The 17931-nt window shown below is 40.6% G+C and overlaps 1 protein-coding gene across 1 annotated transcript in view; it reads right to left on the bottom strand.

The window, feature by feature from the left end:
- Positions 1 to 2966: 2966 nt before the first annotated feature.
- MED10 (mediator complex subunit 10) overlaps positions 2967 to 17931 on the bottom strand; it is a 40367-nt gene continuing 25402 nt past the window's right edge. The window contains exons 3-4 of the mRNA XM_044294260.1: positions 7749 to 7851; positions 2967 to 3324 (exon numbers count right to left, since the gene is read on the bottom strand). Coding sequence (XP_044150195.1) covers positions 3226 to 3324; positions 7749 to 7851 — 202 coding nt within the window. The 3' untranslated portion in view covers positions 2967 to 3225. The remainder of the gene's footprint in view (positions 3325 to 7748; positions 7852 to 17931) is intronic.

Below are 17931 nucleotides of genomic sequence, written 5' to 3'. Positions count from 1 at the left end.
TGATCTGCAAGTTTATCAACTGTTATGATAAAAGAACATTGGCTGGTGAATCATCCACACTTCAGTTTTGAGGGCCGGCAGCCATTTTATCTTTGCTTGTACTATTAATAGAATTTGGTAAACTGCCCATAAATTGAGGGATTTTGGGGGTCATTTACTATTCTGAAATATGCCTAATTTAGGCGTATTTCAGACACAGATGTCGACTTCGCGAGTATCTGCTACTTAGCCCCATTCACGCCAGGTCCAAAGTTGTGGGCAAGGCCTGTTTAAGGCTACTTACACACTGCCGTTTCTGGGTCCGTTTGTGAAATCCATTTCAGGGCTCTCACAAGCGGCCCAAAACGGATCAGTTCAGCCCCAATGCATTCTGAATGGATAAGGATCTGTTCAGAATGCATCAGTTTGGCCGCGTTTGGTCTCCGTTCCGCTTTTGAGGCGGACACCAAAACGCTGCTTGCAGCGTTTTGGTGTCCGCCTGACGAAACTGAGCCAAACAGATCCGTCTTGACTTACAATGTAAGTCAATGGGGACGGATCCGTTTTCACTGACATAATATGGTGCAATTGAAAACAGATCCGTCCCCTATTGACTTTCAATGCAAGTCAAGACGGATCTGTTTTGACAGACTTTTTTTGGTAGAATAATGTAAACGGATCTGTTCTGAACAGATACAAGCGTTTGCATTATCGGTGCTGATCAGTCTGTGCAGATACAAGACGGATATGCACCGAACGCCAATGTGAAAGTAGCTTTAGGTGTAGAACATGGTCTAAAACGTGCCGAAGTTAGAGGCCTGTGCCTCTTCCTAACTTCGACGGATCCACTGCCAGCTATGGGCCTTTATTAAACACCAGTGTCTAAAACATTGGCCTTAATAAATGTGCCCCTTTGCAAATTGGATTATCAGCATTTTTAATCCTTATGGATATTTTAGCTCTAGTAATTAGAACCAAGATGGTTGATTAAGAGTCAAATACAATTCACCAGTTTTAAAGGGAATGCCTTAACAGAAAATAACCTACTGTGTAAGTCAAGCTTTTATATTACAACATATAGTATTATTAAAGACAGGCAGTCACGTCAGAAGAATGTAGTGGTATTCAACATGAACTCTTTGGCACTTTATTGTTCCAAGTTAAAATAAGCATTCAGTGGATGCTGATACATGTCATGCGACACCCGTTTCGCACTATTCATGCTTCAGTGTATGTGGCAGCCTTGGGCACTGTGAACAGATAGTGTTAAAGGCTGCCTGACCGTGCAGGCACAACTCGCTTACATTGCGGGTTGTAACCAGGCTAGGATCACGTGCCGAATGGACAAAATGGTACAAATAAATCTGGTCTATAAAAATGGTCACTTGCCTGAACCCCTCAGGTGAACGCTGTAAAAATAAAAACTGGGCTAAAACAACCAATTTTTTGGTCACCTTGGCCCATAAAGTGCTATAATGAATGATCAAAAAAAAAAAATAATAATCATATGTATCCAAAAATAGTACCAATAAAACTGGCACTTTATCCCCTAAAATGGGATCACTTCTTGGGAGTTTCTACTGTAAGGGTGCAGTTTATGACCACATGTGGGGTGTTTCTGTAAACCGCAGAATCTGGGTAATAAATATTGAGTTTTGTTTGGCTGTTAACCCTCGATGTGTTAAAGAAAAAAATTGGATTAAAATGGCAAATCTGCCAAAAAAGTGAAATTTAAAATTTTGATCTCCATTTTCCTTTAATTCTTGTGGAACGCCTAAAGGGTTAACAACGTTTGTAAAATCGGTTTTAAGTAACTTGAGGTGTGTAGTTTCTACAATGGGGTTATTTATGGGAGTATCCACTTTGTAGGCACCACAAAGTGACTTCAGACCTGAACTGGTCCTTAAAAAGTGGGTTTTGGCAAATCAATTTTCTAAAAAATTTTAAGAATTGCTTCTAAACTTCTAAGCCTTCTAACGTCCTAAAAAAAAAAAAATGACATTTCCAAAGTGATGGCAAACAAAGTAAACATATGGGGAATGTTAAGATGTTAAGTAATAAATATTTTATGAGTTATCACTTTGTATTAAAAGCAGAGAAATTGAAATATAGAAAATTGCGAATTTTTCAAAATTATTGGTAATAAGGTTTTTCATAAAGGTGAAATATATTAACTCACATTTATGACCATCATGAAGTACAATGTGTCACGAGAAAACAATCTCTGAATGACTTGGATAAGTAAAGGCGTTCCAAAGTTATTACCACATAAAGTGAGATATGTCCGTTTTGCAAAATTAGGCCTGGTCAGGAAGGGGGCAAATAGCCCAGATGGCAAGTGGTTAAACTGCTATATCATATTAAAGTGGGACAATAAAAAAATTATGTGGATAACCTCTAACGTGCAATTTACGTCAGTTCTGATTTAAACAATATATTATGTAGGCCCCCATCCATGCCTCATCCTCTGCATTAGGTGCACATAAGAAGTTGAACATTTTAAAAGGAAAAGAGGGACTGCATGAAAATTTGTACAAGTAGTATAATTTCTGGCCTAAGGGAGGGACATAGTTTTTTTATTTTTACCTTTTTGGTTAGCCCAGTAATTCTCAACACCTCTGTATGCCTTAAATCAGGGATGCTCAACTTGCGGCCCTCCAGCTGTTGTAAAACTACAATTCCCACCATGCCTCATTGTAGGCTGTCTGGGCATGCTGGGAGTTTGTTTTAGTCTGCCTTTTCATTTGACAATCACGTAGTACACATGAGTGAAAAATAAAAGGTTAAAACAATTTATTTACTACTTAGTCAAAAAAACAGTACAGCGCAAAAATGTGTGTTCAACCAAAAGGTAAAAAAAAATAAAAATTATATATTACATATTAAATAACAAAAACAATGCCAAAAATATAATCCTTCAATCCTTAAGTGGAAATACGAGTCTCCCCCTCCCCACCTACATCTTGTAGACCAAGAACTCAAAAATATCCAATAACTTATTTATTTGTCTTGATTTCACTTGAATTTAGTGCTGTGTGGGTTTGGAAGAACCCTTTATAGCAAGAACCAGCACCATTCACTCAACATTACAGTCGGTATGGCACATACATCTCTGTTCATTTCTCTAGACTCCAGGCAATGAGTGGTGAGATATGTCTGTTATCACAAGAGATCTTCCAGTGATAGTCCCTCAGACCATGGCTGGAATCTTACACATGTAAATTCAGTTTATATCATGTGAAGTTATTACGAGGGCGGCTGCTCTTCTCCTCGGACTGCCTTGTATTTAGCCATATCTTCAGGAAAAACTTTGCTTAACTCTTGGATTAAAAGGCTTTTAAATTTCTGCAGAAGACAAAACAAAAAACAACAACTGTTAGAAATCAAACATTTCAAGGGCAATAACCCTTTGTTCATAACCAAATTAGTCCCTTCTATATTCAGTTTCTGATTACGTACTTACACTCATACATTTTGGTGGTGCTCTGGATCATACTCTGAGCCATAGCATCTGGAAATTGTGGTTTCACCCCTGGCAGACTTAAAGGGGGTCATTTATCAAACTGGTGTAAAGTAGAACTGGCTTAGTTGCCCATAGCAACCAATCAGGCTCCACCTTTCATTATGGACAGCTCCTTTGGAAAATGAAAGGAGGAATCTAATTGGTTGCTATGAGCAGCTAAGCAAGTTCTACTTTACACCAGTTTGACAAATGACCTCCAAAAGGGTTTCTGTCACTAGAATTTTTACTAGTGAACTGGCTGACATTAGCACATCGCTAATGTCAGCTGCACCTAACTATGCTATTCTTGTGATTATTCATGCCCCCCGTTACTGCAGAATTCTTACGTTTATAGTATGCAAATTAGCCTCTAGGAGTAGGGAAGGACGCTTGCCGATTGTCAGCTTCCTCAACGCACCTGCGTCGAATACTGAACGAGAGCACAGGCTCGGCAGGAGGATGCGAACGCTGCCTGGCCCTGTCATTCAAGACTGGGAGGGCGTGTAGTGGGAGAACTGAGCCTCTAGGAGCAGAAGCAACACCCCCCCCCCCCCCCCCCCCCCTGCTCCCAGAGGCTAAATTTGCATACTATAGAAGTAAGAATTCTGCAGTAACGGGGCACAAATAATCACAAGAATAGCATAGTTAGGTGCAGGTGATATTACCACATTGCTAATGTCAGCCAGTTTAATAGTGCAAATTCTAGTGACAGAAACCCTTTAATCTGACAGTGTAATACATTCTAATCTAAGTCCTTCAGCAGGATGACTACACAGAGCCCTAAGCAATAACATGGATTGTTGGGGGTCAGAGAAGCCACAGGCAAGTATCGTTCGATCATTTTCATTCCAAATGCAAGTCAGATTTTCTGCATATTCTTTCAGCAGAAAATCCCCCAAGACAAATCCATACACAGTAGCACAGATTTTTCTTCGGAAATCAATCTTAAAATCTGCATCTGTGGATCTTGCTGCATGTTAAAAGGGAACCTGCCACCTGGATTTTGGGTATAGAGCTGAGGACATTGGTTGCTAGATGGCCGCTAGCACATCTGCAATACCCAGTCCCCATAGCTGTGTACTTTGTGTTAAAAAAAAACAAAAAAACAAAACAAAAAAAAACAAACACAACATTTGATACATATGCTAATAAACCTGAGACGAGTCCTGTCCCTGACTAATCTCAGGTTAATTTGCATATGTATCAAATCGTTTTGACTATCTAGCAACCCATGTCCTCAGCTCTATACCCAAAATCCAGGTGACAGGTTCCCTTTAATCACAACACTAGACTGAATGGCAGATTCTCTTTTCCCCATTGAAGTTAATGGATAAAAAGCTGTAAATAAAAAATATAAAAAAATAAAAAAAATCACAAAATCTGCAAAAGAACAGACATGCAGCAGTATTTAAAGCAGATACCACAGGTTAAATCCCACAAAGAAACTTTCCACAGCATGTGGGTGAGATTTTTGTGAAATCTCATCCACTTGCCTTGTATTTTACATCAACACCATCCTGTGTGAATTCACTCTGACACACAGTCATATGGGAAAATATTCAATATAGCTTGTATTTTACTCATATATTCCTGCCCTTTCTGGTTTTATGAGTAATGTGGGTGGTTACAAAGTTAATGAGGAAGCAGGTAGTAGCAACGGTAGATGTAGGTTACAGACTTGCTGGCAGTGCTGTTCTCATTTACAGTGGCAAACTCTCCAGATTTCAATGATATCTGTCTTTCCTCTTCTGGATCCCCCAAGGATAAGGGAACAGAAGCAATCAGCTACAAATGCTTAGAACTGCTGTCTAAGTGAGAATTTCCATCTCAGCACAGCAGCAGACAAAATGGAGAGTTACACGGTACTTAACCCCATCAGTCTGTTTAAAGGGAATCTTTCACCAGCAACCTCCCTATCCAAGACACACAGCCAATGTTCACCCGATTAAAATCTGAGGCTCTTAATCTGTTTCTCTTAATCTGAGGCTCCGTTCCAGAGTTACGATACTTTTCCTTAACCCCCTAGTGACCAGCCTGTTTTAGGCATTAATGACCAAGTGATTTATTTATTTTTTTCCGCAATTTCGCAGCTTATTTTTTCCATCGATGTAGCCAGAGGAAGGCTTGCTTTTTGTCGGGCAAGCTGTAGTTTTTAATGGCAACATTTTGGTGTACACAACCGACTGACTAACCTTTATTAACTTTTTCTTGGGGGGGGGGGGGGGGGGGAGGAAATACAGCAATACTGCCACTGTTGTGGTATTCCAAATACATACAATGGCAGGCAAAAGTTTTGGCACCCCATGTCATAATTACTGTTACTGTCTACAGTTAAGCAAGTTAAAAGATAACATTTTACTTTTGTATTGTAATAAAAAAAAAATTACCATATTAAAAAATTTTGAAATGACAAAAGGGGCCTAAACCAAAACATTGGGCACCCTGCATGGTCAGTAAGTACTTAGTAGCACCACCTTTGGCAAGTATCACATCTTATAAACACTTTGTGGCCAGCCAAAAGTCAACTCTTGCTAAAAGGATTTTCATCCATTCTTCCAGTTCTGTGAAATTCTTGGACTTGCATGCACAGACACTGATCTTTTGAGGAACATCCACAGATTTTCAATGATCTACAGATCAGGAGACAGAGAGGGCCATGGTAAAACCTTCAGCTTGCGCCTTTTGAGGTAGTCTATTGTGGATTTTGAGTTGTGTTTAGGATCATTATCTATTCGTAGAAGCCATCTTCTTTTCAACTTCAGCTTTTTCTTTTTTACAGTTCAATTGAATTGAATCCATTTTTCCCTCTCCCCATTGGCTGCAACAAAACCCCAAAGCATGAATTATCTACCCCCATACTTATGGTTGGAGAGGTGTTCTTTCCATGAAATTCTGTACCCTTTTTAATCTAAAAACAAAAACTTTGCCCATTGTTGCCAAAGGCTTCTATGTTAACCTCATCGGTCCACAGCACTTGTTTTGATGTTCTTTTCAAAACTTCTGACGCTGAATTTTGTGTTGAGGAAGCAGGTGAGGTTTTCTTCTGTTGACTCTTCCATGAAGGCCATATTTGTGCCGTTGCTGAACAGTAACAAGGTGCCACAACTCCAGAGGCTGCTAAATCTTCCTGAAGGTCTACTGCAGTCAAGCGGGGTTTCCGATTTGCCTCTCACAATCATACGAGCAGCAGTCTGAAATTTTCTTGTTGTTCCAGAGCTTCTTTTGACCTCCACTGTTCCTGTTAAATGCCATTTTCAAACTGAGGAAATAGCAACCTGAAAACGCTTTGGTATCTTCTTATAGTCTTCTCCTGCTTTGCAAGCCTCAACTATTTCAGAAGGTTAGGCAACTGCTTAGAAGAACCCATAACTGTCTTTTTCTGGGACAAGGTTAGAGAAGTCTGGGTATTTATAAGGCTTTGAAATTTGCATCACCTGGTCTTTCCTAAATGATTGAGGCTAAGAGGCTATTTAATCTTGGGGGGGAGGGGGGGGGGAAGCAATTTGGCGCAACTAAGTTTTCTCCAATCCTTTTAGAATGGATCAAAATGAGTGTGGGGCCTAAAATGCAACAAAATACTGCTGTAAAAAACTGCCACAAACTAGGCTAACCAACCGATGGTACAACCCAAGCTGAAAAACCTGATGTATTTTAAAATGGTATCCCAGGATTTTGCCATTGATGGCCATCAATATCTAACTGAAGAAAGTCCCACACCCTGGCGAGCAGCTGTTTCAGTCTAGCTTTGGCACCCAAAAAACAGCTCCTTCCACTGTGTAATGGACACAGCTGGCCACTGCAGTGATGCTCCCCTTCACTTCAATGACAAGATTCTGGAATATCCCTTTAAAAGGGTTTTCTGTTTTCCATCAATATCCTATAAAATAATACTTTATGGACTTAGTTTTGATTTTGTAAGGTATTTCATATCCATTTATTGCTACCATCTCCCATTCTGGGCTGTGTTCACTATGGTCTATTTCCTGTGATGTTATGCCCATGGGCGTGTCAAAGCAGCAAGGCACAATGATAGGAAAGGGCATGTAACCATCTGGGTGTGGTTAGGGGTGGTGCTGGAGCTGTGGCAAAGGAGGGAGACGTGCATCATGGGTCTGGGGAATACATACACGAGCATATCTGTTAAAACCCACACTACTCCCAGAAAACTCCTTTTACCTGTAATCCCCTGGTCCACGTTTCCCTGTCTAAATACACTGTATGAAACCTCCCTTACACTTTTTGGTCTAGAGAGAAGTTATCAACTTACCTTCATTGTATCTATTTTCCCTTTAACTTGCTCATTTTTAGCTAATGCTCTTTCCAAACATTCTTTTGTGTAAAGTTGAGGATTTCGGCCTTGATCAATGTAGCTAGAAAACAAAAAGCATTTCAAATGTGTAGCCCTTGAAAACAGCCTTCAATATCAATGCTAAAAGATGTTCGTTAGTTTTCCAATGACTTCATATTACAAAACAATTGTGCAGCAGACTAAGAAGCAGGGGCTAGGACAATATAAAAACCCACATTCACAAATCATTTCAAACAAGAAATAAAAACAGTAAATCAAACTAAAAAAAGGGCAAAGATCATTTTGCATATTTGTAAGTGCTCTATTTCAGAGCATTGCAGTGATCAATAGATTTGGAAAATGGGTTTATAAACTTTATTTAACTGAGCAATTTTCCATTTTTTTTGTTTTTCCCCATGCGCTAAAAAAGTGACTTATGTTCATTCTCTGGGTCAGTACAATTACAACAATATCACCTTTGTATAGTATTTTTAGCATTTTAAAAACAAAACCAAACAAAAACACGTTTTCTTTATTTTCATGACTATGAGAGTTGTAGAGTCACACTGAAGGCATCAAAACTATGAATTAACACATGTATATAATTCCACATAACAAAAAAGTGTGAAACAACTGAAAATGTCATATTCTAGGTTCTTCAAAGTAGCCACCTTTTGCTTTGCACACTCTTGGCATTCTCTTGATGAGCTTCAAGAGGTAGTCACCTGAAATGGTTTTCACTTCACAGGTGTGCCCTGTCAGGTTTAATAAGTGGGATTTCTTGCCTTATAAATGGGGTTGGGACCATCAGTTGAGTTGTGGAGAAGTCAGGTGGATACACAGCTAATAGTCCTACTGAATAGACTGTTAGAATTTGTATTATTGCAATAAAAAAAAAGCAGCTAAGTAAAGAAAAACGAGTGTCCATCATTACTTTAAGAAATGAAGGTCAGTCAGTCCGAAAAATTGGGAAAACTTTGAAAGTGTCCCCAAGTGCAGTCACAAAAACCATCAAGCGCTACAAAGAAACTGGCTCACATGCGGACCGCCCCAGGAAAGGAAGACCAAGAGTCACCTCTGCTGCGGAGGATAAGTTCATCCGAGTCACCAGCCTCAGAAATCGCAGGTTAACAGAAGCTCAGATTAAAGACCAGGTCAATGCCACACAGTTCTAGCAGCAGACACATCTCTAGAACAACTGTTAAGAGGAGACTGTGTGAATCATGTCTTCGTGGTAGAATATCTGCTAGGAAACCACTGCTAAGGACAGGCAACAAGCAGAAGAGACTTATTTGGGCTAAAGAACACAAGGAATGGACATTGGACCAGTGGAAATCTGTGCTTTGGTCTGACGAGTCCAAATTTGAGATCTTTGGTTCAACCACCGTGTCTTTGTGCAACGCAGAAAAGGTGAACGGATGGACTCTACATGCCTGGTTCCCACCGTGAAGCATGGAGGAGGTGTGATGGTGCTTTGCTGGTGGCACTGTTGGGGATTTATTCAAAATTGAAGGCATACTGAACCAGCATGGCTACCACAGCATCTTGCAGCGGCATGCTATTCCATCCGGTTTGCGTTTAGTTGGACCATCATTTATTTTTCAACAGGACAATGACCCCAAACACACCTCCAGGCTGTGTAAGGGCTATTTGACCATGAAAGAGAGTGATGAGGTGCTGCGCCAGATGACCTGGCCTCCACAGTCACCGGACCTGAACCCAATCGAGATGGTTTGGGGTGAGCTGGACCGCAGAGTGAAGGCAAAAGGGCCAACAAGTGCTAAGCATCTCTGGGAACTCCTTCAAGGCTGTTGGAAGACCATTTCAGGTGACTACCTCTTGAAGCTCATCAAGAGAATGCCAAGAGTGTGCAAAGCAGTAATCAAAGCAAAAAGGTGGCTACTTTGAAGAACCTAGAATAGGACATATTTTCAGTTGTTTCACACTTTTGTTATGTATATAATTCCACATGTGTTAATTCATAGTTTTGATGCCTTCAGTGTGAATCTACAATTTTCATAGTCATGAAAATAAAGAAAACTCTTCGAATGAGAAGGCGTGTCCAGTATATATATATATATATATATATATATATATATATATATATATATATATATATAAATAGTAATTTTCATATTGTGACCACTATTATTACTTTTATGTGTACGAAGCTGTGCAAGGGTTAATTTTTTTTGCAGGACAATATTTTTCACCAATACCATTTTTTGGGGTGTGTATGACTTTTTGATCACTTTCTATAAATTTTTTGTGTAAGGTAAGGCAACAAAAAAAAAAACGAGAATTAGCCATTTTGAATTTTTCCGTTTCGCCGTTTGCCACATGGAATAAATACATTTTTAAAAACGTTTTAATAGTACCTCTAGGGAACTTGAGCACGCAATCAGATTGCTTCTTGAATTTTCTCCAATGTATTAACATTGGAGTATAAGAATTTTACTGCGTTCCTATGGAGCTCTCCAGGGCCAACCTTTGGGGTGTGAGGGCTGTGCGCAGGGCGCCATAGCAACAGGGGCGCCGGGCGGCCGACAGCCCGCCGTGAACCAAGTCTGGGAGAGAGGACTGACGTCTCACTCTACTCACGCGGTGACGCGAATCTTTATTCTGCAGGGCCTGCGAGCGGGCGGCCGACTTACACACAGGTAGCGCTCCGGTCCGGACAATTGAAGGAGTGAGGAGGGGGCGGGGCCCGCGGCCGCTCTGAGCTCCGCTCTGCTGCCTGGCCGGCCTGCCTGTCTCTTTTAGAGAGCAGACGGCAGACCAGTGGCTGCTGGAGACATTTAGCTCGCACAGGGCGCCTGAACACATAAGGCCGGCCCTGGAGCTCTCCATAGGAACCCGTGTGTGTCAGCCTCAGATTATTCAGGAGAACCGAGGCTGCCACACACCATCCTGCTCCCCTGATCCCCACTAGGGGGAGCCGGTGCACAGCCAGGAGTGCACGCTCTCAGATGCCATGTCCACATTTGACCAGGTATTTTTAAATGTGCAAAAGAAAAGTTGAGCAGCTGTCCATAGCTATAGGTCAGCTTCCAGCTATCACAGGCCATATTCAAAATAAAATAGCAATTTGGTTGCTATGGGAACACCTCATGTCATGTTAGAATTTTGATAAATCATCCAATTTTTCTGCAGTGAAATAAGATGTGCAGCCATATTACTGGTACCCCCATGTTTTTCTGAACAGGACATACATGCCATCCCGAGTGGACTTCGGTAGCGAATGATGTATCTCAAAACGCCCTTGCCATTGATGGCTGTATCTCAAGCAGCTTAGCAGCTAGCCACAATAAGGCCTCATGCACACAACCGTTCTGTTTTTTTGCTGTCCACAAACTGCGGATTCGCAAAAAACGGAAGCCGTCCGTGTTGCCTTCCGCAATTTGCGGAACGGAAGCCGGCAATATAAATGCCTATTTTTGTCTGCAAAGTGCGGACAAGAAAAGGACATGTGATTTAATTTTTTTTAACGGGGCAACGGAACGGAGCCACATATGCGGACGCATCTTTTGCGGCCCCATGGAAGTGAATGGGTCCGCATCCGAGCAGCCAAAACGGCGGCTCAGATGCGGACCCAAACAACGGTTGTGTGCATGAGGCCTAAAACTGAGACAAGTCCCAGTGAGAACTGCTCTCACCACAATACTTAGATGGTTAGCTTTAAAATAAGACCTAGCTACACAGCCTGAGATATACCATTTTAAAGCAGCCCTCTCTCCCATACGCTTTCCACCCAGAAAAGTTGTAAGAAAATGAACTCCCCCATCTACAAAAAAAAAAAAATCATATACAGTCAGGTCCATAAAGATTGGGACCGACACAATTCTGACATTTTTGGCTCAATACACCACCACAATGGACTTGAAAAGAAACAAACAAATGTGCTTAAACTGCAGACTGTCAGCTTTAATTTGAGGGTATTTACATCCAAATCAGGTGAACGGTGTAGGAATTACAACAGTTTGCATATATGCCTCCCACTTGTTAAGGAACCAAAAGTAATGGGACAGAATAATAATCAAACTTTCACTTTTTAATACTTGGTTGGAAATCTTTTGCAGTGAATTACAGCCTGAAGTCTGGAATGCATAGACATCACCAGACGCTGGGTTTCATCCCTGGTGATGCTCTGCCAGGCCTCTACTGCAACTGTCTTTAGTTCCTGCTTGTTCTTGGCGTGGGGAATTTTCCCTTCAGTTTTGTCTTCAGCAAGTGAAATGCCTGCTCAATCAGATTCAGGTCATGTGATTGACTTAGACATTGCATAACATTCCACTTCTTTCCCTTAAACTCTTTGGTTGCTTTTCCACCTGCACTGTGAAGCGCCGACCAATAAGTTTTGAAGCATTTGGCTGAATAGCAGATAATATTGCCCGAAACACTTCAGAATTCATCCTGCTGCTTTTGTCAGCAGTCACATCATCAATAAATACAAGAGAAACAGTTTTATTGGCAGCCATACTTGCCCACGCCATGACACTACCACCACCATGCTTCACTGATGAGGTTGTATGCTTAGGATCATGAGCAGTTCCTTTCCTTCTCCATATTCTTCTCTTCCCATCACTCTGGTACAAGTTGATCTTGGTCTCATCTGTCCATAGGATGTTGCTTCAGAACTTTGAAGGCTTTTTTTAGATGTCGTTTTGCAAACTCTAATATGGCCTTCCTGTTTTTGAGGCTCACTAATTGTTTACATCTTGTGGTAAACCCTCTGTATTCACTCTGGTGAAGTCTTCTCTTGATTGTTGACTGACACACATACAGGTCCTTCTAAAAAAATTAGCATATTGTGATAAAGTTCATTATTTTCTGTAATGTACTGATAAACATTAGACTTTCATATATTTTAGATTCATTACACACCAACTGAAGTAGTTCAAGCCTTTTATTGTTTTAATATTGATGATTTTGGCATACAGCTTATGAAAACCCAAATTTCCAGGTGCCAGGTTGTGCTGAAGGACCTGTACACCTACCTTCTGGAGAGTGTTCTTGATCTGGCCAACTGTTGTGAAGGGTGTTTTCTTCACCAGGGAAAGAATTCTTCGGTCATCCACTACAATTGTTTTCCGTGGTCTTCCAGGTCTTTTGGTGTTGCTGAGCTCACCGGTACATTCCTTCTTTTTAACCCCTTCCCGACCTATGACGTGTATACTCGTCATAAAACACTGCTAGTTAGTGCTCCATGACGAGTATATTCGTCATGGCATTAAACTGTCACCATGTCTGCAGACATGGTGACAGCGCTGAGTGCCGGCTGTTACACACAGCCAGGCACCCAGTGTCAATGCCGAGGGGGGTCCTGTGACCCCCCCCCTATCGGCGATTGCTTCAAACCGCAGGTCAATTCAGACCTGCGGTTTTTAGCGCTTTATGCCGTTTCTGATCCCTGCGGTCCCTGACCGCAGGGATCAGAAACTTTAAAATTGCCAAAATCAAGTTTTTTTACCCCCCCCTGCACCCCTGAATAGTATTATGTGGGCGGGTGGTGCAGGGGGAGGGTTGCGGGCGGTGCGGGCCGTGCGGTGCGGCAGGCGGGATCGCGATCCCCCGCCCGCCTCCCCTTCAATAATCGTTGGTGTACAGTGGGTATACCAGGGTGCCAGCACATTGCTGGCACCCTGGTATAAACGGCTGACATCGTTGATGCGATGTCAGCCGTTTAACCCTTTCCATACAGCGGTCCGTACGGACCGCTGTATGGAAAAGGTTAACAGTAAGAGAGAGCTCCCTCCCTCTCCGATCGGGGGGCTGCTGTGCCTTTGCAGCCCCCGATGGGAGAGGGAGAGAGCCCCCAGAGAGCCCCCCGCCAGCCCCGTCCTCACCCTTCCCCGTCTGCGCAGTTGTGACAGACGGGGAAGGTTCCCATGGCAACAGGATGCCTTCTCAGGCATCCTGCTGTCCATGGTACTGAACAGATCTATGCTGAAAGCATAGGTCTGTTCAGGCAAACTGTAAGTAAAATACAGTGCAGTACTGTATAGTATATTGTACTGTACTGTATTATACAGACATCAGACCCACTGGATCTTCAAGAACCAAGTGGGTCTGGGTCAAAAAAAATGTTAAAAAAAGTGAAAAAAGTAAAAGATAAAAAAAAAACATTTATCACTGAATAAAAATAAAATAAATAAAAAACGCTACACATATTAGGTATCGCCGCGTCCGTAACGACCTGATCTATAAAACAATCATGTTAATTTCCCCGCACGGTGAACGCCATAAAAATAAAAAAATAAAAACTATGAGGAAATAGAAATTTTGCCCACCTTACTTCCCAAAAAAGATAATAAAAGTGATCAAAAAAGTCACATGTACGCCAAAATAGTGCCAATCCAACCGTCACCTCATCCCGCAAAAAATGAGCCCCTACATGAGACAATCGCCTAAAAACTGAAAAAACTATGGCTCTCAGACTATGGAGACACTAAAACATGATTTTTTTTTGTTTCAAAAATGATATTATTGTGTAAAACCTAGATAAATTAAAAAAAGGTAGACATATTAGGTATTGCCACGTCCGTAAGAACCTGCTCTATAAAAATACCACATGACCTAACCCCTCAGGTGAACACTGTAAAAAAAATTAAATAAAAACGGTGTCAAAAAAACCATTTTTTTGTTACCTTACATCACAAAAAGTGAAATAGCAAGCGATCAAAAAGTCATATGCACCCCAAAATAGTACCAATCTAACCGTCATCTCATCCCGCAAAAATGATACCCAACCTGAGACAATCGACTAAAAACTGAAAAAACTATGGCTCTCAGACTATGGAGACACTAAAACATGATTTCTTTTTGTTTCAAAAATGATATTATTGTGTAAAACCTAGATAAATTAAAAAAAGGTAGACATATTAGGTATTGCCACGTCCGTAAGAACCTGCTCTATAAAAATACCACATGACCTAACCCCTCAGGTGAACACTGTAAAAAAAATTAAATAAAAACGGTGTCAAAAAAGCCATTTTTTTGTTACCTTACATCACAAAAAGTGTAATAGCAAGCGATCGAAAAGTCATATGCACCCCAAAATAGTACCAATCTAACCGTCATCTCATCCCGCAAAAATGATACCCAACCTGAGACAATCGACTAAAAACTGAAAAAACTATGGCTCTCAGACTATGGAGACACTAAAACATGATTTCTTTTTGTTTCAAAAATGATATTATTGTGTAAAACCTAGATAAATTAAAAAAAGGTAGACATATTAGGTATTGCCACGTCCGTAAGAACCTGCTCTATAAAAATACCACATGACCTAACCCCTCAGGTGAACACTGTAAAAAAAATTAAATAAAAACGGTGTCAAAAAAGCCATTTTTTTGTTACCTTACATCACAAAAAGTGTAATAGCAAGCGATCGAAAAGTCATATGCACCCCAAAATAGTACCAATCTAACCGTCATCTCATCCCGCAAAAATGATACCCAACCTGAGACAATCGACTAAAAACTGAAAAAACTATGGCTCTCAGACTATAGAGACACTAAAACATGATTTTTTTTGTTTCAAAAATGATTTTATTGTGTAAAACCTAGATAAATTAAAAAAGGTAGACATATTAGGTATTGCCACGTCCGTAGGAACTTGCTCTATAACAATAGCACATAATCGTACCTGTCAGATGAACGTTGCAAATAATAAAAAATAAAAACAGTGCCAAAACACCTATTTTTTGGGAAATTTTCCATTTTAATCAATTTTTTCCCGTAACAAAGCAAGGGTTAACAGCCAAATAAAACTCAATATTTATTGGCCTGATTCTGTAGTTTATATAAATGCCCCATATGTGGTCGTAAACTGCTGTATGGCCACACGGCAGGGCACAGAAGGAAAGGAATGCCATATGGTTTTTGGAAGGCAGTTTTTGCTGGACTGGAATTTTTGACACCATGTCCCATTTGAAGCCCCCTGATGCACCCCTAGAGTAGAAACTCCAAAAAGTGACCCCATTTTGGAAACTACACCCCTCAAGATATTCAAAACTGATTTTACAAACTGTGTTAACCCTTTAAGTGTTCCACAAGAGTTAGTGGCAAATGGAGATGAAATTTCAGAATTTCTATTTTTTGTTACTTTGCCTCACAAAAAGTGTAATATAGAGCAACCAAAAATCATATATACCCTAAAATAGTACCAACAAAACTGCCACCTTATCCCATAGTTTCCAAAATGGGGTCACTCTTTTGGAGTTTCTAACCTAGGGGTGCATCAGGGGGGCTTCAAATGGGACATAGTGCCCAAAAAAACTGTCTAGCAAAATCTGCCTTCCAAAAACCATATGGCATCCCTTTCCTTCTGCGCCCTGCAGTGTGCCCATACAGCGGTTTGCGACCACATATGGGGTGTTTCTGTAAACTACAGAATCAGGGCCATAAATAATGAGTTTTGTTTGGCTGTTAAACTTTGCTTTGTAACTGGAAAAAAAAAAGTAAAATGGAAAATTTGCCCAAAAATTGAAATTCTGAAATTTCATCTCTATTTGCCAATAACTCTTGTGGAACACCTAAAGGGTTAACAACGTTTGTAAAATCAGTTTTGAATACCTTGAGGGGTGTAGTTTCTTAGATAGGGTCACTTTTATGTAGTTTCTACTCTAGGGGTGCATCAGGGGGCTTCAAATGGGACATGGTGTCAAAAAAACTGTCCAGCAAAATCTGGCTTCCAAAAACCATACGGCGCACCTTTCACTCTACGCCCCGCTGTGTGGCCGTACAGTAGTTTACGGCCACATATGGGGTGTTTCTGTAAACGGCAGAGTCAGGGCAATAAAGATGCAGTCTTGTTTGGCTGTTAACCCTTGCTTTGTTAGTGGAAAAAATGGGTTAAAATGGAAAATTAGGCAAAAAAATGAAATTCTCAAATTTTATCTCTATTTGCCAATAACTCTTGTGCAACACCTAAAGGGTTAACGAAGTTTGTAAAATCAGTTTTGAATACCTTGAGGGGTGTAGTTTCTTAGATGGGGTCACTTTTATAGAGTTTCTACTCTAGGGGTGCATCAGGGGGCTTCAAATGGGACATGGTGTCAAAAAAACTGTCCAGCAAAATCTGGCTTCCAAAAACCATACGGCGCACCTTTCACTCTACGCCCCGCTGTGTGGCCGTACAGTAGTTTACGGCCACATATGGGGTGTTTCTGTAAACGGCAGAGTCAGAGCAAAAAAGATACAGTCTTGTTTGGCTGTTAACCCTTGCTTTGTTAGTGGAAAAAATGGGTTAAAATGGAAAATTAGGCAAAAAAATGAAATTCTCAAATTTTATCTCTATTTGCCAATAACTCTTGTGCAACACCTAAAGGGTTAACCAAGTTTGTAAAATCAGTTTTGAATACCTTGAGGGGTGTAGTTTATAGAATGGGGTCATTTTTGGGTGGTTTCAATTATGTAAGCCTCACAAAGTGACTTCAGAGCTGTAGTGGTCCCTAAAAATTGGGTTTTGGAAATTTTCCGAAAAATGCTTCTAAACTTCTAAGCCTTGTAACGTCCCCAAAAAATAAAATGTAATTCCCAAAATGATCCAAACATGAAGTAGACATATGGGGAATGTAAAGTCATCACAATTTTTAGGGGTATTACTATGTATTACAGAAGTAGAGAAACTGAAACTTTGAAATTTGCTAATTTTTCCAAATTTTGGGTAAATTTGGTATTTTTTTGTGCAAAAAAAAATTTTTTTTTGACTTAATTTTACCAGTGTCATGAAGTACAATATGGGACGAAAAAACAATCTCAGAACGGCCTGGATAAGTAAAAGTGTTTTAAAGTTATTCACACATAAACTGACACTGGTCAGATTTGCAAAAAATAGCCTGGTCCTTAAGGTAAAAAATGGCTTGGTCCTGAAAGGGTTAAGAATGATCCAAACCGTTGTTTTGGCCATCTCTCTGATGGGTTTGTTTTGTTTTTTCAGCCTAATGATGGCTTGCTTCACTGATAGGGACAGCTCTTTGGATCTCATCTTGAGAGTTGATAGCAACAGATTCCAAATGCAAATAGCACACTTAAAATGAACTCTGGACCTTTTAGCTGCTCATTGTAATTGGGATAATGAGGGAATAACACACTTGGCCATGGAACAACTGAGAAGCCAAATGTACCATTACTTTTGGTCCCTTAACAAGTGGGAGGCA

The sequence above is a fragment of the Bufo gargarizans genome, chromosome 5, assembly GCF_014858855.1.
Source record: "Bufo gargarizans isolate SCDJY-AF-19 chromosome 5, ASM1485885v1, whole genome shotgun sequence".
NCBI classification, from domain to species: Eukaryota; Metazoa; Chordata; class Amphibia; order Anura; family Bufonidae; genus Bufo; species Bufo gargarizans.
This window is presented reverse-complemented; position numbering and strand designations above follow the sequence as displayed.